At 42.4% G+C, this 19,306-nt stretch overlaps 1 protein-coding gene across 1 annotated transcript in view; it reads right to left on the bottom strand.

Moving 5' to 3' along the window:
- mboat2a (membrane bound O-acyltransferase domain containing 2a) overlaps positions 1-19,306 on the bottom strand; it is a 106,302-nt gene that overhangs the window by 22,090 nt on the left and 64,906 nt on the right. Inside the window, exons 4-5 of the mRNA XM_080750748.1 lie at positions 6,781-6,876; positions 4,719-4,774 (exon numbers count right to left, since the gene is read on the bottom strand). Coding sequence (XP_080606874.1) covers positions 4,719-4,774; positions 6,781-6,876 — 152 coding nt within the window. The remainder of the gene's footprint in view (positions 1-4,718; positions 4,775-6,780; positions 6,877-19,306) is intronic.

Raw genomic sequence — 19,306 nt, 5'->3', positions numbered from 1 at the left:
TGAAGCACAGTTGGAGCCGTGCGACAAATCATACCTGCAGGCTAGGCCAGGGGCGTCACAAGGGGGTGGAAAGTGGGACTGAGTTACTAGGGCCCAAGGTGGAGGGGCCCTAGTAACTTTAGCTATTGAAAAATAGCAGATCTACAAGCTCACAGCGCGCGCGCACAGTGCCGCGCTGCGAGCTTGTAGGTCTGCTATTTTTTGAAAAGTCGTGAAAATGTGCGCAAATCTTTGAATGTATGTATTTTTTAAGCGAACATTTGTAACTCAAATTTGGCTTCTGGGGGGGTCCCTGGAACTAAATATTTTGAGATGGGGATCTGTGGCCAAATACATATCATCTTAGGGTTTCTTCACATGAAAAGGTTTGAGCACTACTGGAAACAGGTTTCTTGCACACATTTTCACAATTTTTCAAAAATAGCAGATCTACAAGCTCGCAGCGCGGCACTCGGTGCCGCGCTGTGAGCTTGTATATCTGCTATTTTTTCAATAGTTAACATTCATGGGGGGCCCACAGTGAATCCTTGTACCCAGGGCCCAGAATTTGGTGTGACGCCCTTGGGCTAGGCATAACATACCGTCACTGCCGGGGCAGGAAGCCTTGTACAGTAGCTCCATGTTGCAACCTTTTTTTAAGTTTGTGTCATGACTTGATGCCCTACTTCGTCGTACACTAGAAGCGTGTGGGATTAAACTAGCAAACAGCAAACGATCTACAAGCTCACAACGCATCGCAATAGCAGCAAATGCATGCCACGCTTAGGGATGGGACGATATGAAAACTTCATATCACGATTATTGTGACAAAAGAAATTCGCGATTTACGATATTATCACGATAATCAAAATCCATTATCCTGGGGCAGAACATTTGCCAAAAAATAGCCGATCTACAAGCTCACAACGCGTCACAACGCGTCACAACGTGCCACAACACGTCACAACGTGACGCGTTGTGAGCTTGTAGATCGGCTATTTTTTGGCAAAGACATTTGATAGAGTGAAAAAAAGTACCTTTACCAATTATAGAGGGTTTAAGTGGATATGCAGCTCGGCAAATAAAAGGTGAATTGATCCCAGTGCATGACGGCGGACGATATCACGATAAATTAAATCTCCACAATACGATTATCGTGAGTGTTTTTTATCAAGATAAATGATAATATCACGTATCGTCCCATCCCTAACCACGCTGCTGCACCAGACTCTGCAACCCTAAAGCTTACCGTTTCATTACTTTGTCTGTGCCTTTCTGTTGCTCTCACTCTGTGGCAGCACCAAATCTCCTTATCACTCTCACACATTAACCAAACCACATCCCGCTCTCCTGTGTCTCTCTGCCTGCCTCTGTGTCTGCGCTTTGACTCATTTTGTTTCACAAACTTGCACAACTGCAACCCATATGTCTGTGAGACACTTTGTGGCACTTTGTGCACACCTTGCATGCTTTGAACTCATGTGCTGTTTACTGCCTTCTTTGCTACACAAGACTGCGCTTTACCACGCTTATGTCAAGCTGACTCTTGTTACAAAAAAACGCCTCTCAAGGAATACTGCTGTCTGCATTCTTATCAATGACCCACTGTGCTCACCACAACAAAATCTGTGACTGTCATAATTCAACACACCTACATATTAACTCCTACTACTTGAACACGACCCCGTTACACCTAAACCCCACATTCTCTGGCCCTACCTAAGCAATACATTTGCCACGCACATCCCCCTACACCCTGGAACCAATGGCACTTACAGGCCTATTTGTGTATTCTGTACATGTGACCTTACGGTCGCTTATCTCCCAATTAGGGAGTCTTACTGGTATAAATACTGAACTGAAAAGTTAACAAGAACTTGTGACAAAATAACTATGTTGGATCCATTGTATCCAATGTTAACAGTTTTGGATATACTGTACAAGGTTTCCACCCAACAGCAACAATATGTCAGAGTGGTAGGCTTAGGCTAATGCTCCTTTTGCTTCAAAAAAGTATTTTTCAAGCCTCTTTTGGCACCGTTTTTCCCCACCCAAAATAGCAGATCTACACTCTACAGTATAAGCTCATAATGTGGCACGGTGCAAATGGCTGGCCTCGGTAGGCTTGCCTGAGGACGACCAGTTTGGTCGAAATGTCCCTCATAAACAAGGGAGCTTGAATTCCATAGTTTGTTCATAGCCACCATATTAGGCTCTCATAGGGCACATGCCTGGAAAAGCATAAGGTGTTTCTTGCAAAGACATTGTGAGTCTACGTCTGGTTGAGCTGCTCCCCTAGCGATAGGAAATGCTCTGATCCTAATCAAAGGATTGTTCAAAGCTCCATTGTGTCTGTACAGTATTCCTCTGCATCACAGAAAGCATGAACAGGAGCAGCTCCTCTGAAGTATTCTGAAGACTAAAGCCCCAGGGGAGCTTGTGTGTGTGCTTGTGTTAATATACTTGTGAGTGCCAAATGTCCATACAAGTATATTAGAAGTGGAATAGAAATCAACATTGTGAGGACAATCTTCATGGCCCTCACAAGACAAAATGGTTCTTTTATGGTTAAAAAGTTAGGCTTACAATTAGGAAAAGATTCAGGATGCGTTTATGGTTACGCCTAATTTATATTTAGTTACACCGGCAGTGTCACACACCAACAATAGCAAATCTACTGTACAAGCAACACGTTGTGAGCTTGTAGATCTCTAATTTGTGGCTTTAGGCTTTAAAATAAATCGTTTTAATGTGGCATTCATAACATCACCATCTTAAAATGTCTTTACAAGTATGGTAATACAAACGCATGTGTGTGTGTGTGTGTGCGTGCGTGTGCGTGTGTATGTGAGTTTGAGTATGCGCACACTGTATGGTTTTAACTTAATATCACCTGTGGTGGAAAAAAGAAACTCCAAGGCAGCGAGATAAAGAGCTATAAGTTATAACAGGCTCTCATCATCCTCTCAGTGGCTGAGCTACTCCTCACCACCAGACCCTCCATCACACCTGTCTATTCCATGACTTAAGGCATGTTTTCACTACAGTTCCGGAATTTTTCCTGCAAAATAATTAGCATAATCATTTTCAACTTGCCGGGAGTTTTGTTTTTTGGGTGTTTTCACATGAGCAAAAATGCTGGCATCGCCATAAAATACATCGTTTTCACTACTAAACCGTCACGGAATGAAAATCCGTGTTGCCAGACTTTGCGAGAGAAATAAGCAACCAGGTGTACGAAAATAAGCCCCAAAAAGTGATATTATCTAGGCCACAAAAGCAATTTAAAACTATAAGCATCGCCACATCAGCTACTTGACAATTACCGATCTAAAAGATCACAACAAATAAAAAGCAGCCAGAAACGATCAATACATACAAGCAACTTTACGGAAATCAAGACCATAGTCGCTTATAATTAGCAAACATGGCAACCAGTGCCAGACGCTTGGTCGCTTGCTTAAAGCAGCAGCGAGTCACGTCTGTTCGTCTCTCCTTTTCTCTCTCACCAATGGATTTAACAAGTTACAAGAAATATTCTTCATGAAACAACACATGTGAACCTTATGTGTGTCACATAAGGTTCAGAAAGGATGCAACGTGTTGCACATGTGGGATTGTGGGCTTGTTTTTTTTTTCTTCACGTCACCGATGGATGCTGGTCATCCACTCGCTCGCTGCTCAGTAAAACACTTTACGACGAGAAACTATTAACTAATGATGCCGCTCTTTGAGTTGGTAGCTTCCAACTTTCATCACAGCATATAGGCCAAATGAGCGCATTGTGTCTCACTCAGACAAAAAATAGGCTATAGCACCGTAAAAAAAGTTGGTAAAGATTCCAGCTTTTATCACATTACGAGCGCATCGCGCTCCTGTCTCCAGAGCGGACTTGTATCAAAACCCACACAGCTTAATTACAAATAGGCTATAGAATAATTTTGAACCATGCATTGATCTAGCATTAAGCTTGCATTTCTCGACGTCTGTCTTCTGTGTTTGGCTGGCTTACATAACATTCGAATGCAATATGCATTCTGAAGCTTTCAATCCCAATTACAATGCTTTAACTGTTAATATTGGCTCCTTGCGTGCACCTGCTTGTCCGAAAAAAGTAAAAATCACGGTATGCCGTTTTCACTGTGGGGATATTTCTATTCTGCTGGGACTTTAGGCAAAAATTACTAGGTATTTTCCCGTCACGTTTGGGACACCAAAACTCACGGAAGACAAAATGAGTGGCCGTTTTCACATGGCGTGAATTTCAAAATTGCCGTCATTTTGGAAAAAACTTCCAGAAGTTTGACTCAGTGAAAACGGGGCTTTATTTGTTTATTTCATCACTTGATGACTCCATTCATCTCAAAAGGCGAGGCGCGTCATCTTGCTTCATCTTTATTTATCGGAGACAGCAAGCCCCGCTGTGTTTGGCTCTAGATGGGGGAAAAAACTCCAACACTCCTTGTATCTCAAATACTGCTACTGTGTCATCTCCTTTTCACGGGAAACACACTGTGCTCCTTATCTTGCTACCAAAGATCTCTTAACATTGAAGATAAAGGGAGACAGCATAAGGCAGGACTGCTTTAGAGGAATTGCAATGCGTTTACTAGGGAAGCGGTTCTCAAACTTTGTGATTTCAAGGACCCCCATTTTGGTATGCTTTTTAGAACCCTCCCCCCTCCCCATAATATGCAAGTCTTAGGTTGCCTAAAGTTTTATTAAAAAGAATGCCTTACCGTCATGTATTTCAAACGCCAAACTGGTGATCTTCTGTGTAATGACCATCATGGGCCTAGCAAAAAAAGAAAACGGAACCAAGACTTTACCAAGCTAATCATTAAAGCATGTTTTCACTCAATGCAGGAATAGCATCTGTATCCCTAAATACACAGTCATCATACAGTCATTTTGCACATCTGTCAAAGGGGATTGCATCCTATCCTACACTACTACTAAGAAAAGACAATTATTCTTATGGTCTTACATTCTTACATGTCCTCCAATAACCAATAACAGACTTAATCTTGCTCTTGCAGGTTAATTGAATAATTGAGAAGCAATTCGTTTTTAATAAAGAATCGACACAAAGAAAAATCAAATGCATTTATAATAAAGAATCGACACAAAGAAAAATCAAATGCATTTATAATAATCAACTAAATCAATTGGTCTGATTAACCACTTAACCCTGTATTATTCTTAGTTGTACAACGGGGCATTGAACAAATAGCCGATCTACAAGTTCACGTGAAGCATCGCGACATGTTGAGAGCTTGCAGATCTGCTATTTCACTTTTTTCTTTTAATTGTTCATTAATCTTTTTTTTTTAAGATTTGTTTTTGGGCTTTTATGCCTTTATTGATAGGACAGTAGACAGTAGGCCAGCGGGCGCCCCCAATCGTTCATTAATCTTAATCGACGCAAAAGTAAAAAATAACCGTGACACCGATTTGAAGTCATATTGCCCATGCCCAAATATATTAATGTTTTTGCAGAATATTAACCACTTTAATCCTGGTCTCTAAATTTATTTGAAAACTTTAGTAACAGATCTAGATTATTATTAGAAAACAACATACATAACCAATTAAGCCCTGCGTTGCACTTCAGCTGTTCAAAATAGACGATCTAAAAGCCCTCAAGCTCAAGCTTTTTTATTTCTTTTTAAAAACGAGGTACCTTTAGTCAGTGAAAATAGTATTTCTACACTGTTGTATTGCTTGTATTGCTACTTTAACTGATCCGAGTACGTCTTGGACCACTGGCGTTGCTGCGTTGCTAAGCAACTGGCCTTCCCCGCCCCAGTTAGGCATGCTGTCTGTCTTGTTGAGCTGTCAGGCAATCTGGGTGAGGAAGGAACTAAGTACAAGAACCTACAATCTTTATCAACATCCCCCACGGGGACAATAAAGCATATCGTTGCTGTCAGGCAGAAACCTCCTATCTCCATATTCAAACGTTGTGTTTTTGTTTTTTTGTAATATAACGTTCTACTTGATCACACTACAGCAGGGGTCTTCAACGTTTTCAGGCCAAGGACCCCTTAGTTGAGAGAGAGAGATGAAGCAGGGACCCCCACAACCTTTTCATAGATTCCATATCGTTTCGTTGTTTGACAGCAGCACGATCATCAGTCTATTTTGGACTCATGTCAATTTGTGTTTTCAGATACGTATTTAACTGACATTTCACAATGTACTTAGTCTGCTCTTTTTCCCCTCTACAACAAACTCCTCCGTGATCTGCTATTTTTGGCTCAAGTTCTCAGAATATGGACACTAGGATTCAAGTGGTTAATATATAAAAAGGAGAAAAAGGTTTTTATCACACAAAGATTTGGAGGAATCCCTGTAGTAACTCTGAGGACCCCATAGGGGTCCCGGACCCCCTTTTGAAAACCCCTGCACTACAGCGTCACATGAAAGTAGCAGATCAACAAGCTTGTAGATCTGCAGCTTTAGCAAAAGAAAATGTGTTTGAATCCCTGGAAAGTAAACCGTTTTGGACATATGAGGTTTCCACCCGACAGAGGTGATATCGTATCGTATTCCCCCGTGGAACCAAAAGAACAGCAACACAAGCTCCTGTGAAGTTTTTAACGGCTAAAATTCTTTTGATTCTGCTATTTTTTGTCAAGTGACGCGCAACTTAGGTATACATGATTATTAGTGTGTACAGCGGTTCCTAGTAGGCCATATCTCTGTTGACTAAGACTGAGATCTTTTCTTCAATGACATACAGTATGCACAGCAGACCAGAAGTGTATTGATGCTCCATTAAGCATGGGTTCAGCTTACCCTGTGAAGTCTGCAGTGTACATGCCAGCATCAAAAACGTAGACTCGTGTGATCTGACAGAAGCTTAGGTAACCCAGTGCCACCACAAAGCAGTACCTACAGAGAGAGAGAGAGAGAGAGAGAGAGAGAGAGAGAGAGAGTAAAAAAAAGATACAGATCAGTACAAGCTATTTTTGAACAATCTTGAACATTCGTTGAAAATCGAAGTACGTGGCTGCCATTTTAGCAGACCAGAAGCAGGTTGAAATCTACTATTTTCAAAGCGAAGAATGAAAGTGAACACAGCTTCTGAACGATTCTTTAGCCCCATGGTCACTGTACTGGATATTGGACCCGACACCCGGATCTAGCAGTAAACAGCGGACGTTCGAGAGATCAGACGGCAACCACTTATGAGAGCATTTTGTTGGATTTATTTGATCAAACAAATCTTTGGGAAAATGAACTGGAACAGGAAACGGGTTCACCATGCAACTTCTGGAAATCTGGAACTACAGTTATGCACTTCAGCGGACATAATATTTCCATATTTCAACTTTTTTATGATTTTCCCTAAATGAATGCTCTACTTCATCATGCAAGAGTGTTGCACAAAAGTTGTGAAAACAAAATGTCACCATTTTTAAACGGATAAAGGATGAGGTTGATGAGGTTTTGCACACAAAAAATAAGAAGAAGAAATCCAGAAATGTAAACAGTTTCATCCACACACAGTGACACAGAATAACTTGATTGGAGTCATCTCAGGCAGAGGCGTAAATTGGGTATGGCAAGGTATGGCAGCTGCCATACCTTGGCTACAGGGGGAAATAATAAAATGTACTTTTCATCGTGACCGTCTCTAAGGTATGGCAACATGACTGGTGTCTTGCGTGCGTGCAAGACACCAGTCATGTTGCCATACCTTAGCTTTTGCTGAACTGACGCCACTGATCTCAGGACTCTTTGTTTGATCACTCCAACCCCTTTTTTCCTTCTCGTCTCCTCCCAAGTGGAACAAGGCCTTTTTCACACTCCCTTAACAGAGGACAGTGGTGCTGGCAGCGCTACAGTGCTACCGAACTGGGAGGGGAAGGAGGAGTACAGGCCATCGAAGGAAGAGGAGGAGGGAAGAAGCAGCTATAATATGTCACTGTCACTGGACAAGAGAGAGGAGAGACAACAGGGGCTTTCAATGGAGGACCAGAGACAGAAAGGCGCTAAGGCCTGCTGGTACAAAGCTACTGCTGATTCAGCCTAGCTAGCAACGAGCTAGCATGCTAGCAAGCATCCCTACACACATGCCAACAAATGAAGGGATTGTTTAGTGTACCCTGCTGGGTGGAGGCAATAAAGACAGATTTATTAATTTATACTCGTCGTCATAGTGCGACTGGCCTGGACTTGAGTCGCCAAGTGACTCCGTCGTACAACAAATTATAAATTGCGCACCAGACATACCAGACGCACAGCACAGATACACCGCAAAATACTGAGTGTAAAAGTGGACATGCAGGGTCCATTATTTTTGCACTTAAATTAGCCTAACACTCAGAATTTTACAGCGTAGGATGTGTTGGCAAGAGAGGAGAGAGTAGACGTGGCTGGCACAATACACAGTCTGAGAGATACCAACGACGACACATGACATGGGAAATTAATTATTCACCTATTTATGTACTTAAAAAGCATCTTAACCACTTACAACCTCTATGTTAACTGGACATGAATTCCCTCTGTACTTGGTCTAATCTTTTTTCCCTCTACACCAGGGGTCTTCAACAGGGGGTCCGGGACCCCAAGGGGGTCCTCAGAGTTACTACAGGGGGTCCTCCAAATCTTTGTGTGATAGAAACTTTTTTCTTCTTTTTTATATTAACCACTTGAATCCTAGCGTCCATATTCTGAGAACCTTTGCCAAAAATAGCCGAGCGCGAGGCGTTGTGAGCTTGTAGATCGGCTATTTTAAGATTTGGTGTAGAGGGGTAAAGCAATGTCAAGTTTATTACGGTAAGTATTGACAGTTCAAATGGTTAAATATCTGAAAAAAATACACTGATAATTGTGCTGTCAAACAATGAAACTATATGGAATCTTTGAAAAAAGTTGTGGGGGTCCCTGCTTCATCTCTCTCTCTCAACTAAGGGGTCCTTGGCCTGAAAACGTTGAAGACCCCTGCTCTACACCAAAACATTTCGGTAAAACCCTTCGGCAAACCGTTTCCCCCCCAGAACAAGGATGCTTGGCCTCAACTGGTTAAAACCTGAACATTTTCTCAAGCTCTTTGGAAAAGCAATAATAATAATACATAATAAATAAATAAATAAATAAGCGGCTACATTGGGGTTTGACCTGAAATCACCCAAAGGGCTTTCAGCTACTTAGTGTCTGTAATCCTCTGGCCGGGCTCCAGCCTCCAGCCACCAGGCAGGGAGAGCTGTCTCAGCAGCACACAGGCCTCCTACAAACAGCTGCACGCTGGGAGCTCCACAGCACCGCCACCATCAAGCAACACTGCATGGGTGCATGCACACAGTAGCTCTCTCATCATCCTCAGTGCCTCTCTCTGTCTTTAAGACACACTCTCTCTTCTTTTAGCTGTGTGCGTGCGTGCGTGCGTGCGTGCGTGTGCGTGCGTGCGCGTGCGTGTGTGAGAGATAGAGCAGTCCCAAAATTATGTTGGGGGGGTCCCCAGGTGAATTAACTTAATGTGCAACATTGTTTTCTTACTCAACAGTAAACAAACCAACATACAGTATAGAGGGTATGCATATTTCTAAAGTGTACAATGTAACCTCTAAAATGACACATTAAACATTGGCCAAATTGTCAAATATTAGAGGCAGAAATTGTGAAAATAGACGATCTACATGCTCACAACGCCTCGCAGCACAATAGAACCATGTTATGCAAAATCTAATGCCTCAACTCTTAGTGTTCGTAGGGTGGGGATCCCTGTTCAATTATGAATATTTTGGGGGTCACGGCCTGAAAAGGTCGAGAACCACTGAGATAGAGAGAAACCACTGAGATAGAGAGAGAGAGTGTGTGTGAGTGAGTGAGTGAGTGAGTGAGTGAGTGAGTGAGTGAGTGAGTGAGTGAGTGAGTGAAATATAAATAAAACGAATTAGAAATGATTCGACGGTGGGTCTAGAAAGAAGGAATGGGGTATTGTGTAACATGGGGGAAACCTGTCCATACTGAATCTAATTGCTGTCAAAAGGGAACAGAATATAAAATCTATCACAGACAAAGTGACAATCCCCTAATTGCCAGCAGAGCCCTCTTTGACGACCACTAATCTGTGTGTTGAATGATTGACCTTGGAAAAATTTACTCCTTCAAACATGCATAGTGTCCTTTCTGTGAATCTGGCTGCGATGCTGCATCGGTAGAACGCCCAAGCTCAGCCATGTGATTCCTTGTGGGAAAACTAAGTAACTGTTTATACAACGTACCGTACGGTCCAACAGAGAAAAGAAATGAAGGGGGCTGGAGGAACTACAGTACACTCTGCACCCTACAAATCACATGACCTCTCGAAACGATTAATGAAATCCTTTCTTCTCTTGCCTTTTTGGCTTCAGGCCCATAGAAATGGTAAATGGTGCATTTATATAGCGCTTTTATCCAAGGCGCTTTACATAGATTGTGCATTACGTGCATTACATTCACCCATTCACGCACACATTCATACACCGGTGGCGGAGGAAACCATGCAAGGCACCAACCTACTCTACCGGGAGCAACTAGGGGTTCAGAGTCTTGCTCAAGGACTCTTCGACATTAACTCAGGGGGAGCCCGGATTCGAACCGGGAACCCTTCGTGCTCTAATAACGGTTTCTCTACCCCTGAGCTATGCCGCCCCATAGCATATAGAACAGGGGTCGTCAACGTTTTCAGGCCAGGGACCCCTTAGCTGAGAGACAGATGTAGCAGGGACCCCCACTACATACATATTGTGTTGCAGATGAAATATTTTCATAGATTTTAGACAGCTTAGACTTGTTTGACAGCACTGTGTCATCATGTTGGAGTAATGTGTTTTCAGACAATTAACCACTTGAACCGTCAACTACTTAGTCTGCTCTTCTTTTCCCTCTACAAACCTCTTAGCCAAAAATAGCCAATCTACAAGCTTGTAAGCTTGTAGATCGGCTATTTTTGGCTAATGTTTCACTCAGAATAGGGACGCTAGGGTTCAAATGGTTAATGTAAAAACATGATCCTATCACACAAAGATTTGGCGGCCCCCCCTGTAGTAACTCTGAGGACCCCCTAGGGGTCCCAGACCCCCTGATGAAGACCCCTGCCATAGAACAGTTAACCACTTTCAACCTTGCATCCGTATTTTGGTTATTATAGGCTAAAATGTTCAACAGTTCTATAAAATAACCAATGAATCTACAAGCTCACAAGTGTCATGATTCGATGCATTTTGAGCTTGTAGTTTGGCTATTTTCGCTGCGTGACACGTGACAATTTCTCCAAGATTAGCTTTTTTTTCTTCTCTCCACTGGCACGCGGCAGCAATCCTCAGCCAGGAAATGAGCTATGTGTGACTAGGGATGGGACGATACGCGATATTATCGTTTATCGTAATAAAAAAAACACCCACAATAATCGTATCGTGGTGATTTAATTTATCGTGATAGCGTCCTCCGTCATGCACTGGGATCAATTCACCTTTTATTTGCCGAGCTGCATATCCGGTACCACTTAAATCCTCTATAATTGGTAAAAGGTACTTATAATATACACACTCGATACAGTCTTTTTTTTCACTCTCTATCAAATGTCTTTTGCCAAAAAATAGCCGATCTACCGATCTGCTTGTAGGATCTGCTTGTAGATCTGCTATTTTTTGGCAAATGTTCCGCCCCAGGATAATGGATTTTGATAATCGTGATGATATCATAAACCGCAATTTCTTTTTGTCACAATAATCGTGATATGAAATGTTCATATCGTCCCATCCCTACGTGCGACAGTAGCTATATTTACAGTGTAGCCCACTGGGGTTTCCGGTCCTCAACCTGACGTGATGATTTGTGTTTGTGTAATTTACAGCACGCTGGGGGGGTCCTTCATTTCCCCTCGCTGCCTCAGATGGCCTCCGATGGAAGCCTAGGACTAAAGTAGGCTGGCATCCTGCTGAGGGAGAGCCACAGACAGGTCAGTGCGCAGAAGGGGAGCCCCATGGGGTCTCTGTGGCACTGCAGGGTAGGCTATAATAAATCCCATTCAGAACGGGTAGAAATTATTGCGTAACATTATTGAATGCTTTAACTATTGAAAAATAGCAGATATACAAGCTCACAGCGCGGCACCGAGTGCCGCGCTGCGAGCTTGTAGATCTGCTATTTTTGAAAAATCGTGAACGTTTGAATTTTGACCCGATTCTATAAGTGTCTTTTGAGTCTTTTAAAGTTTTTTTTTTTTTTTAACTATGTTTCTATGTCAGCAATCTGGCTAGCCATCGTCAAAGAAAAGGTCCTTTTCACTTAACTGGAGCTCAGTTAGTCTGTTCTTGAGAGACCGCTATGTCAGTGGTTCTCAAACTTTTTCATGTGAAGGACCCCCAAAATGAAATGTATTTGGCCACGGACCCCCATCTCAAAATATTTAGTTCCAGGGACCCCCCAGAAGCACAATTTGAGTTACAAACGTTCGCTTTAAAAATACATATAGCCTATTCAAAGATTTGCACAATTTCACGACCTTTTCAAAAATAGCAGATCTACAAGCTTGCAGCGCGGCACTCGATGCCGCGCTGTGAGCTTGTATATCTGCTATTTTTCAATAGTTAAAGCATTCAATAATTCTAGGCCTGATTGGGATAACAAGTATAAGACACCCATCAACTCAGATCAAAGCTGATTTTTCTGTGTTTCTAGGCATGTGTACACATGCCTAAAAAAATCCTCTAAGCACACTTGGAGACAATGTTCCCACAAATAATGCATGCATAATTGCAGGATCACAGGAGGAAGTTTCTTGTATCACTGATCTGCCCGAAATGATTATATGCCGAATCCTATAACCACATTCCGAACATATCTAAGTTACATTATACATTATATAATACATCTGACACCTTTTTCAGACTTGTAAATGTAGTTATGCATGAAAGAAACATGGACTATTGCGAACACACACATCATCACATCAACTCACATTACACTAAGTGCCCTGTCTTCCACCGGTGCTAGGCCACATACTCTAGCGCGGGTCCGCGTCAATATGCCGACGAACTAAACCTAACATTAACCCTAACCTCAGTAAAACTATGCCTAAACCTAACCCTAACCTCAGTAACCGTGACGTGGGTGATTAGCCAACCTGCTGACGCTGGTGAGTTGCTAACCTGCCGACGGGGGTGAGTAACTAACCTGCCGACGCTACTCAGACCAGCGGAACAATGAGCGGACCCCCTGTAGCGCCAGCGCAAAGGCGCATATTGTTTTCAGTCTAAAGTAGGAATAACATTGTTCCGTAACTTAAATCAGGAATACAGTACATGTTCCAAGATTTTTTTTTTTTTTTATTTAAAGTCCAAATACGACTGTGATTGTCAGGTAGACGAGTATGTGTTTTTGGTACTCTAGGTATGACATTAGATAGCCTCCTGCAATCACAGATCATTAGAATCTAAACAGCGACGTACAGTATGTGTATTTACAGTAGGTGCTCTAGATATGTCATCAGATGGCCTGCGGCAATCACAGAGCATTAACCCATTTAGACTGTGAATGCATTATTACTTAAACCGTTATTTTATGCTTTAACTATTAAAAAATAGCAGATATACATTCTCACAGTGCGGCATCGAGTGCCGCGCTGCAAGCTTGTAGATCTGCTTTTTATTTTAAATCGTGACAATTTATGCAAATCAAAAATATTTTTTCTAAATCCTTCTTCTAAATCATACTTTTTCATGTCGAGGACCCCCAAAAGTACATGTACTGTATTTGACCGCAGACACCCATCTCAAAATATGTTGTTCCAGGGAACCTCTCGGGAGCAAAGATTTGTGTTACAAAAATTTGCTTAGAAAAATATATATTCAAAGATTTGCAAATATTTTCACCCGGTGCCGCGCTATGAGCTTGTATATCTGCTATTTTTCAATGGACAAAGTATAAAATAATGGTTAAAGTGGTTTGTTCCAGGTCTTAAGGGGTGAACTGACACCATCAGACAGCAGGGGGTGCTGCGTCTGCATCTGAAGGAAAATAAACAGGACCTCAATATAAAGAATCTTCCCTGGGCTTTTCCTGCAGCCAACAGGTGAACCAACATGAGCAATGTCCACGAGGAACGAGGGAGAGAGAAAGAGTGTCTGTGAGAGAGAGAGGGGAACAGAGAGATACTGCAGACAGGAATGGGGGGGGGGGGGAGAAAGAGGGCTACAACAGAGATAAAATTAAATGAACCGTGAAATGCGATGTTCACCACTGGACAAAGAGTCTCCAGTTTGCTGCTAGTCAGTGGTGTAAGCCCCTTTCACTTTTATTACCATTTCCACAGTCAACATCTTGTTCTTTTTTTATTTAGATTTTTGTTTAATTCTCAAATACCTGGAACGCGCCCAAGTCGTGTTAGATTTTAGCCACTTTAACCATTATTTTATGCTTTAACTATTGAAAAATAGCAGATATACAAGCTCACAGCGCGGCACAGAGTGCCGCGCTGCAAGCTTGTAGATCTGCTATTTTTGAAAAATCTTGAAAATGCGTGCAAGTCTTTGAATATTTTTGACCCGACTTCTAAATCCTTCCTCTAAATCAGTGGTTCTCAAACTTTTTCATGTCAAGGACCCCCAAAATTACATGGATTTGGCCGCGGACCCCATCTCAAAAAGAAAAAAAAAAAAACAAGATTTTTCAAAAATAGCAGATCTACAAGCTCGCAGCGCGGCACTCGGTGCCGCGCTGTGAGCTTGTATATCTGCTATTTTTCACTGGTTAAAGCAGTCAATAATTCTAGGTCTAAATCGGTTAATACCAACCCTGACTGTCTCGGAGTACTAAAAGTAGCCTGGCTAACACTCTCTCCACGCCCTGTGTCCCAGGAGGAGACAGACAACTCTTTATGGTGTTGGGGATAGGGACTTACAGTAGGGTCCATTTTCTCCAAATCTAGTCACTGCCAATTCCCAGTGTGTAACTGTGGTTCCTGTCACTGCCAACCCCCACTGTTGGCCTGGGGAGGGTGTAACGTAGACCAGTGGTTCTCAACCTTTTCAGGCCACGACCCCCAAAATAATCATATTTTAACTGGGGACCCCCAAAATAATCATATTTAACTAGGGACTCCCCCACCCACCCTGACGAGCACTAAGAGATGAGTTATTACATTTTGTATAACACGGTTCTATTGTGAAAATAGCAGATCTACATGCTCACAACGCCTAGCGTTGCGATAATTTCTGCCTCTAATATTTGATAATTTGGCCAATGTAATAGAGAGGTATTAAAAGGTCCTTAAATTGTCACCTTAGAAATGTGCATATATCCTCTACACTTAAAAGTTATGTTGGTTTGTTTACTTTTGAGTGAGAAAACAATGTTGCACATTAAGTTAATCATCTGGGGACCCCCCCCAAAATAATTTGAGGACCCCCCTGGGGGTCCCGACCCACAGGTTGAGAACCACTGGAGTAGACAGTGGTCACTTCTTCTTACGTACCAGCGAGGAATTTCACTGGGAGAACGTTAAGCATGCCTGGCATCCCATGCCATCTCTCCAGATTCTCTCCCCACTGAACAGCTGCCCCCACCAGTGTTGCCAGATTTTGTGAGAGACATAAGCAACCAGGTCTATGAAAGCGAGCCCAAAAGAAGCGCCTATTATAAAGCCACACGAGCACTGTAGACCTACAGTATATACTGTATCAGCTATTTTTCAAAATATCCAATCTACATGTTTGTAGATCTACTATTTTCAAATAATCTTGAAATAAAATGTGGAATATTTTGAATATTTTCAAAACATTCTAACAACACAATCCTGCAACGAGACTCCCTGGCTAAAAACATTTTCAGATGGGGGGGTAACCTCAATTTCTGTGCCGATGCCCCCCAGTGCCGTTTGCGTAGAAGAGTTTGACACACCGTCCTAAAACAGAGACGCCAGGGTTAAAGCGGTCAAACGCCTAAATTGTGACTTGGGGTCAGAGCATCTTCCCCTCTATCTATGCCACACGTAAAGTATGCCACCAGTGCGGGGCACAGCACCAAACAATAGACGACGACGACACAAGAAGTGGTGTGGCATTCAGTGGCTACGTGGGGGTATACTATACAGCACAGTGCACGGTACGGTTTGTCACAGATGCCTCCAGGCTGTTATAATCACAGTACAGTGGTCACATAAACTAATTGTCCAGAGAGAGAGAGTGAGTGAGTGAGTGTGTGAGTGTGTGTGTGTGTGAGTGTGTGTGTGAGTGTGTGTGTGTGTGTGTGTGTGTGTGTGTGTGTGTGTGTGTGTGTGTGTGTGTGTGTGTGTGTGTGTGTGTGTGTGTGTGTGTGTGTGTGTGTGTGTGTGTGTGTGTGTGTGTGTGTGTGTGTGTGTGTGTGTGTGTGTGTGTGTGTGTGTGTGTGTGTGTGTGTGTGTGTGGGGGGGGGGGTGTTAATGCCAGGCCACTGTACCACAGTGTATATATCCGGGTTTGTTCTGCTCCATTTCATCTCAATAGAGTGGTATTATGACTGAGGAAGGGAGGGAGGGAGGGAGGGAGAGATGGAGACAAAGCGAGAGAGATGGGAAGCTTAACTTACAGTAAAATATTGCACAGATGGATTAAAATAGGAGAGAAAGGGAGATAAAATATTGAGTGTGTGAACCAAACCAGGGTCCATTTGGTTCCGTTTGTACACTCGCAGAGTTAAATGAACAGCGGAGGATTTCACTGTGGGAGGGGAACTCAAGGTAATAGTTAAATCATGGGATATTTGCAACTCATTAACATCTCTCACCACAATGCAATGCAAGCATGTTTTCAGTGTAAGCTAGTTGTGGCAACTTGTGAGCATTACATAATTCATGTCTGTATGTAAAAGTATATAAAAAATGGTTGTTAATCATTAGTTCTCAAACATTTTCATGTCAAATGACATGTCAAAGAAAATATTTTGTGCCAGGGATCCCCATAAAAAAGATTTATGTTGTTAGATTTGGTACAGAATTCTATACTGTAGATGGGGAGATAACAGTTGTAGAGAGAGTGGATCTTGTTAACTGAATTCTCATTCTTATACGTACATTCTCTCATTGAAATACTAGTAAAATACAAGTGAAAAGATCGTTACATATTTGCTGGGGACACCATGGAACCACATCAAGGACCCACGAGGGCCACTGGTTTGCATAGCATTGCATGTCTCAACTGATAATTAAACGATTAATCATATAAATACAAATAATATACAGTAGCCAGTTGAAGAGCAAAGGACACAGGTTTGACCTGGATTAATTCTCCACTATCTCCAGACATACAGAGAGAGAGAGAGAGAGAGAGAGAGAGAGACAGAGAGAGAGAGAGAGAGGGAGAGAGAGAGAGCAAGTTAAATAATGTCAACTTGCTGTGTTGATAACCATGTATTTGTTAAGCAAAATCCTGTGTTTGCCGGTTCAATGCCCTCCGTCTCTGCGGATGTGAACATGACATGACTCTGGCCTCTCTCAACCTTTTCCTGACCGCACACACAGATTCCTAGAAACTGGGACTGAGCAACCGGCATGTTTGAAATGAACCATTGGCCCAGATACAGACCTGCTAGAGCACATCATTTGAATAGTAGCAGGTAAATGTTAACCCCCTGTGTTTCCATAGCTCTTCCCTTAGCACTCCCAAAACACAAGGTTTGAATGAACCTTGCTGTGTGTCAGCAACATTCCTTTTTCACCCTGGTGTAGTGTGAGGTTCCCAGGAGTGTGCACTGTGCAGGGTGGCAGAACAGGGCCAATGGTTTAGCTTATGCTTAAAACCCATTCAGAACGGGTACACATTATTGTGTATTATTATTTTATGCTTTAACTATTAAAAAACAGCAGATCTACAAGCTCACAGCGCGGCACAGAGTGCCGCGCTGCGAGCTTGTAGATCTGCTATTTTTGAAAAATCGTGAAAATTTCAATTTTGACCCGATTCTATAAGTGTCTTTTGAATCCTTCTAAGTTTTTTTTTGTAAAACCTATGTTTCTATGTCAGCAATCTGGCTTGCCATCGTCAAAGAAAGGGTCCTTTTCACTCAACTGGAGCTCAGTTAGTCTGTTCTTGAGAGACTACTATATGTCAGTGGTTCTCAAACCTTTTCATGTGAAGGACCCCCAAAATGATATGTATTTGGCCACGGACCCCCATCTCAAAATATTTAGATCCAAGGACCCCCCAGAAGCAGTTACAAACGTTCGCTTTGAAAATACATATATTCAAAGATTTGCACACATTTTCACTACTTTTTCAAAAATAGTAGATCTCGCAGTGCGCGATCTAGAATCTAGAATCTACATGTACAAGCTCACGATGCATTCACATGGTGGCGCGATGTGAGCTTGATTGATCGGTAATTTCTGCCACGTGACACTGGCTCGTAACCAAGAATAAATTAGGTTCAAGTGCTGTTGTTACCCATTTTGATGAGATAAACAGATCTTTTTAAGGAAAAGATGGAAATTCATAAACATTTCTTTGGTGTCACAGAGTAGTAGCAGTTCTAAAAAAGTGTAAATGGTTGGCAATAGTGTAGAATTGTTATGGAAATCTCTGACCGTCAGCGTTCTGTTTAAGAGGGCTTCGGAGCATTCAATTCAATCTGCAAGTCCTTTCTTCCCATTTGTGCTTGTAGCATGATATCTAGACAACTGACCAAAAAGCCAGAGACAAAATGACAGACAGGGTATTCTTTATGATCCATTATATACAGAGGGAGTTGTCATCGTGATGAATATTTTGTTTATTTATGGCATTTTGTCCACAGGGAAAACGTGTTTGCACCTGCCCTCATAACCTTGAATCACGATAAAAATAACAAAGATGCACTTGCGTGCGCATGTGTGTGTGTGTACTGTGCACACACACACACACACACACACGCACACGCGCGCACACACACACACACACACACGCGGTCAAAGATGAGTCACAGATGGAAACCCGAGGGGCAGCAGAGTCACATCACGCTGCAAACTCACACGCCAACTTCCCAAAACAGCAAGATAACACAATAAGGAAAACGGCAACGTCACTAAAAGCCGTGTGAGCCAACAGCCACAGGCTGCATCTGGAGCATGTGTTCCTGGAACTGAGGCATGTGAGCTCCTCCAGCCAAGGCGGCAAGCCCCAAAAATGTGCCGTCCCTCCCTCACAACAGGAAGCCATCCAAAAAGCATTTAGTAAGGGGAACTGATGTGAAATACTCTTTCATTTGTTCCAGTGGTTCTCAAGCTTTTCAGGCAGCGATCCCAAAAATAATCATATTTTCTTTTTTAAATTTTTATCCCACGATTTTTGTAACCCATTTTTTCACCCGGTGCCAATTG

Source organism: Nannobrachium achirus (assembly GCF_963921795.1).
Source record: "Nannobrachium achirus genome assembly, chromosome: 20".
In the NCBI taxonomy this organism is placed as follows: domain Eukaryota; kingdom Metazoa; phylum Chordata; class Actinopteri; order Myctophiformes; family Myctophidae; genus Nannobrachium; species Nannobrachium achirus.
Note: the sequence above shows the minus strand (reverse complement) of the source record. Positions and strands in the feature narration are given on the sequence as shown.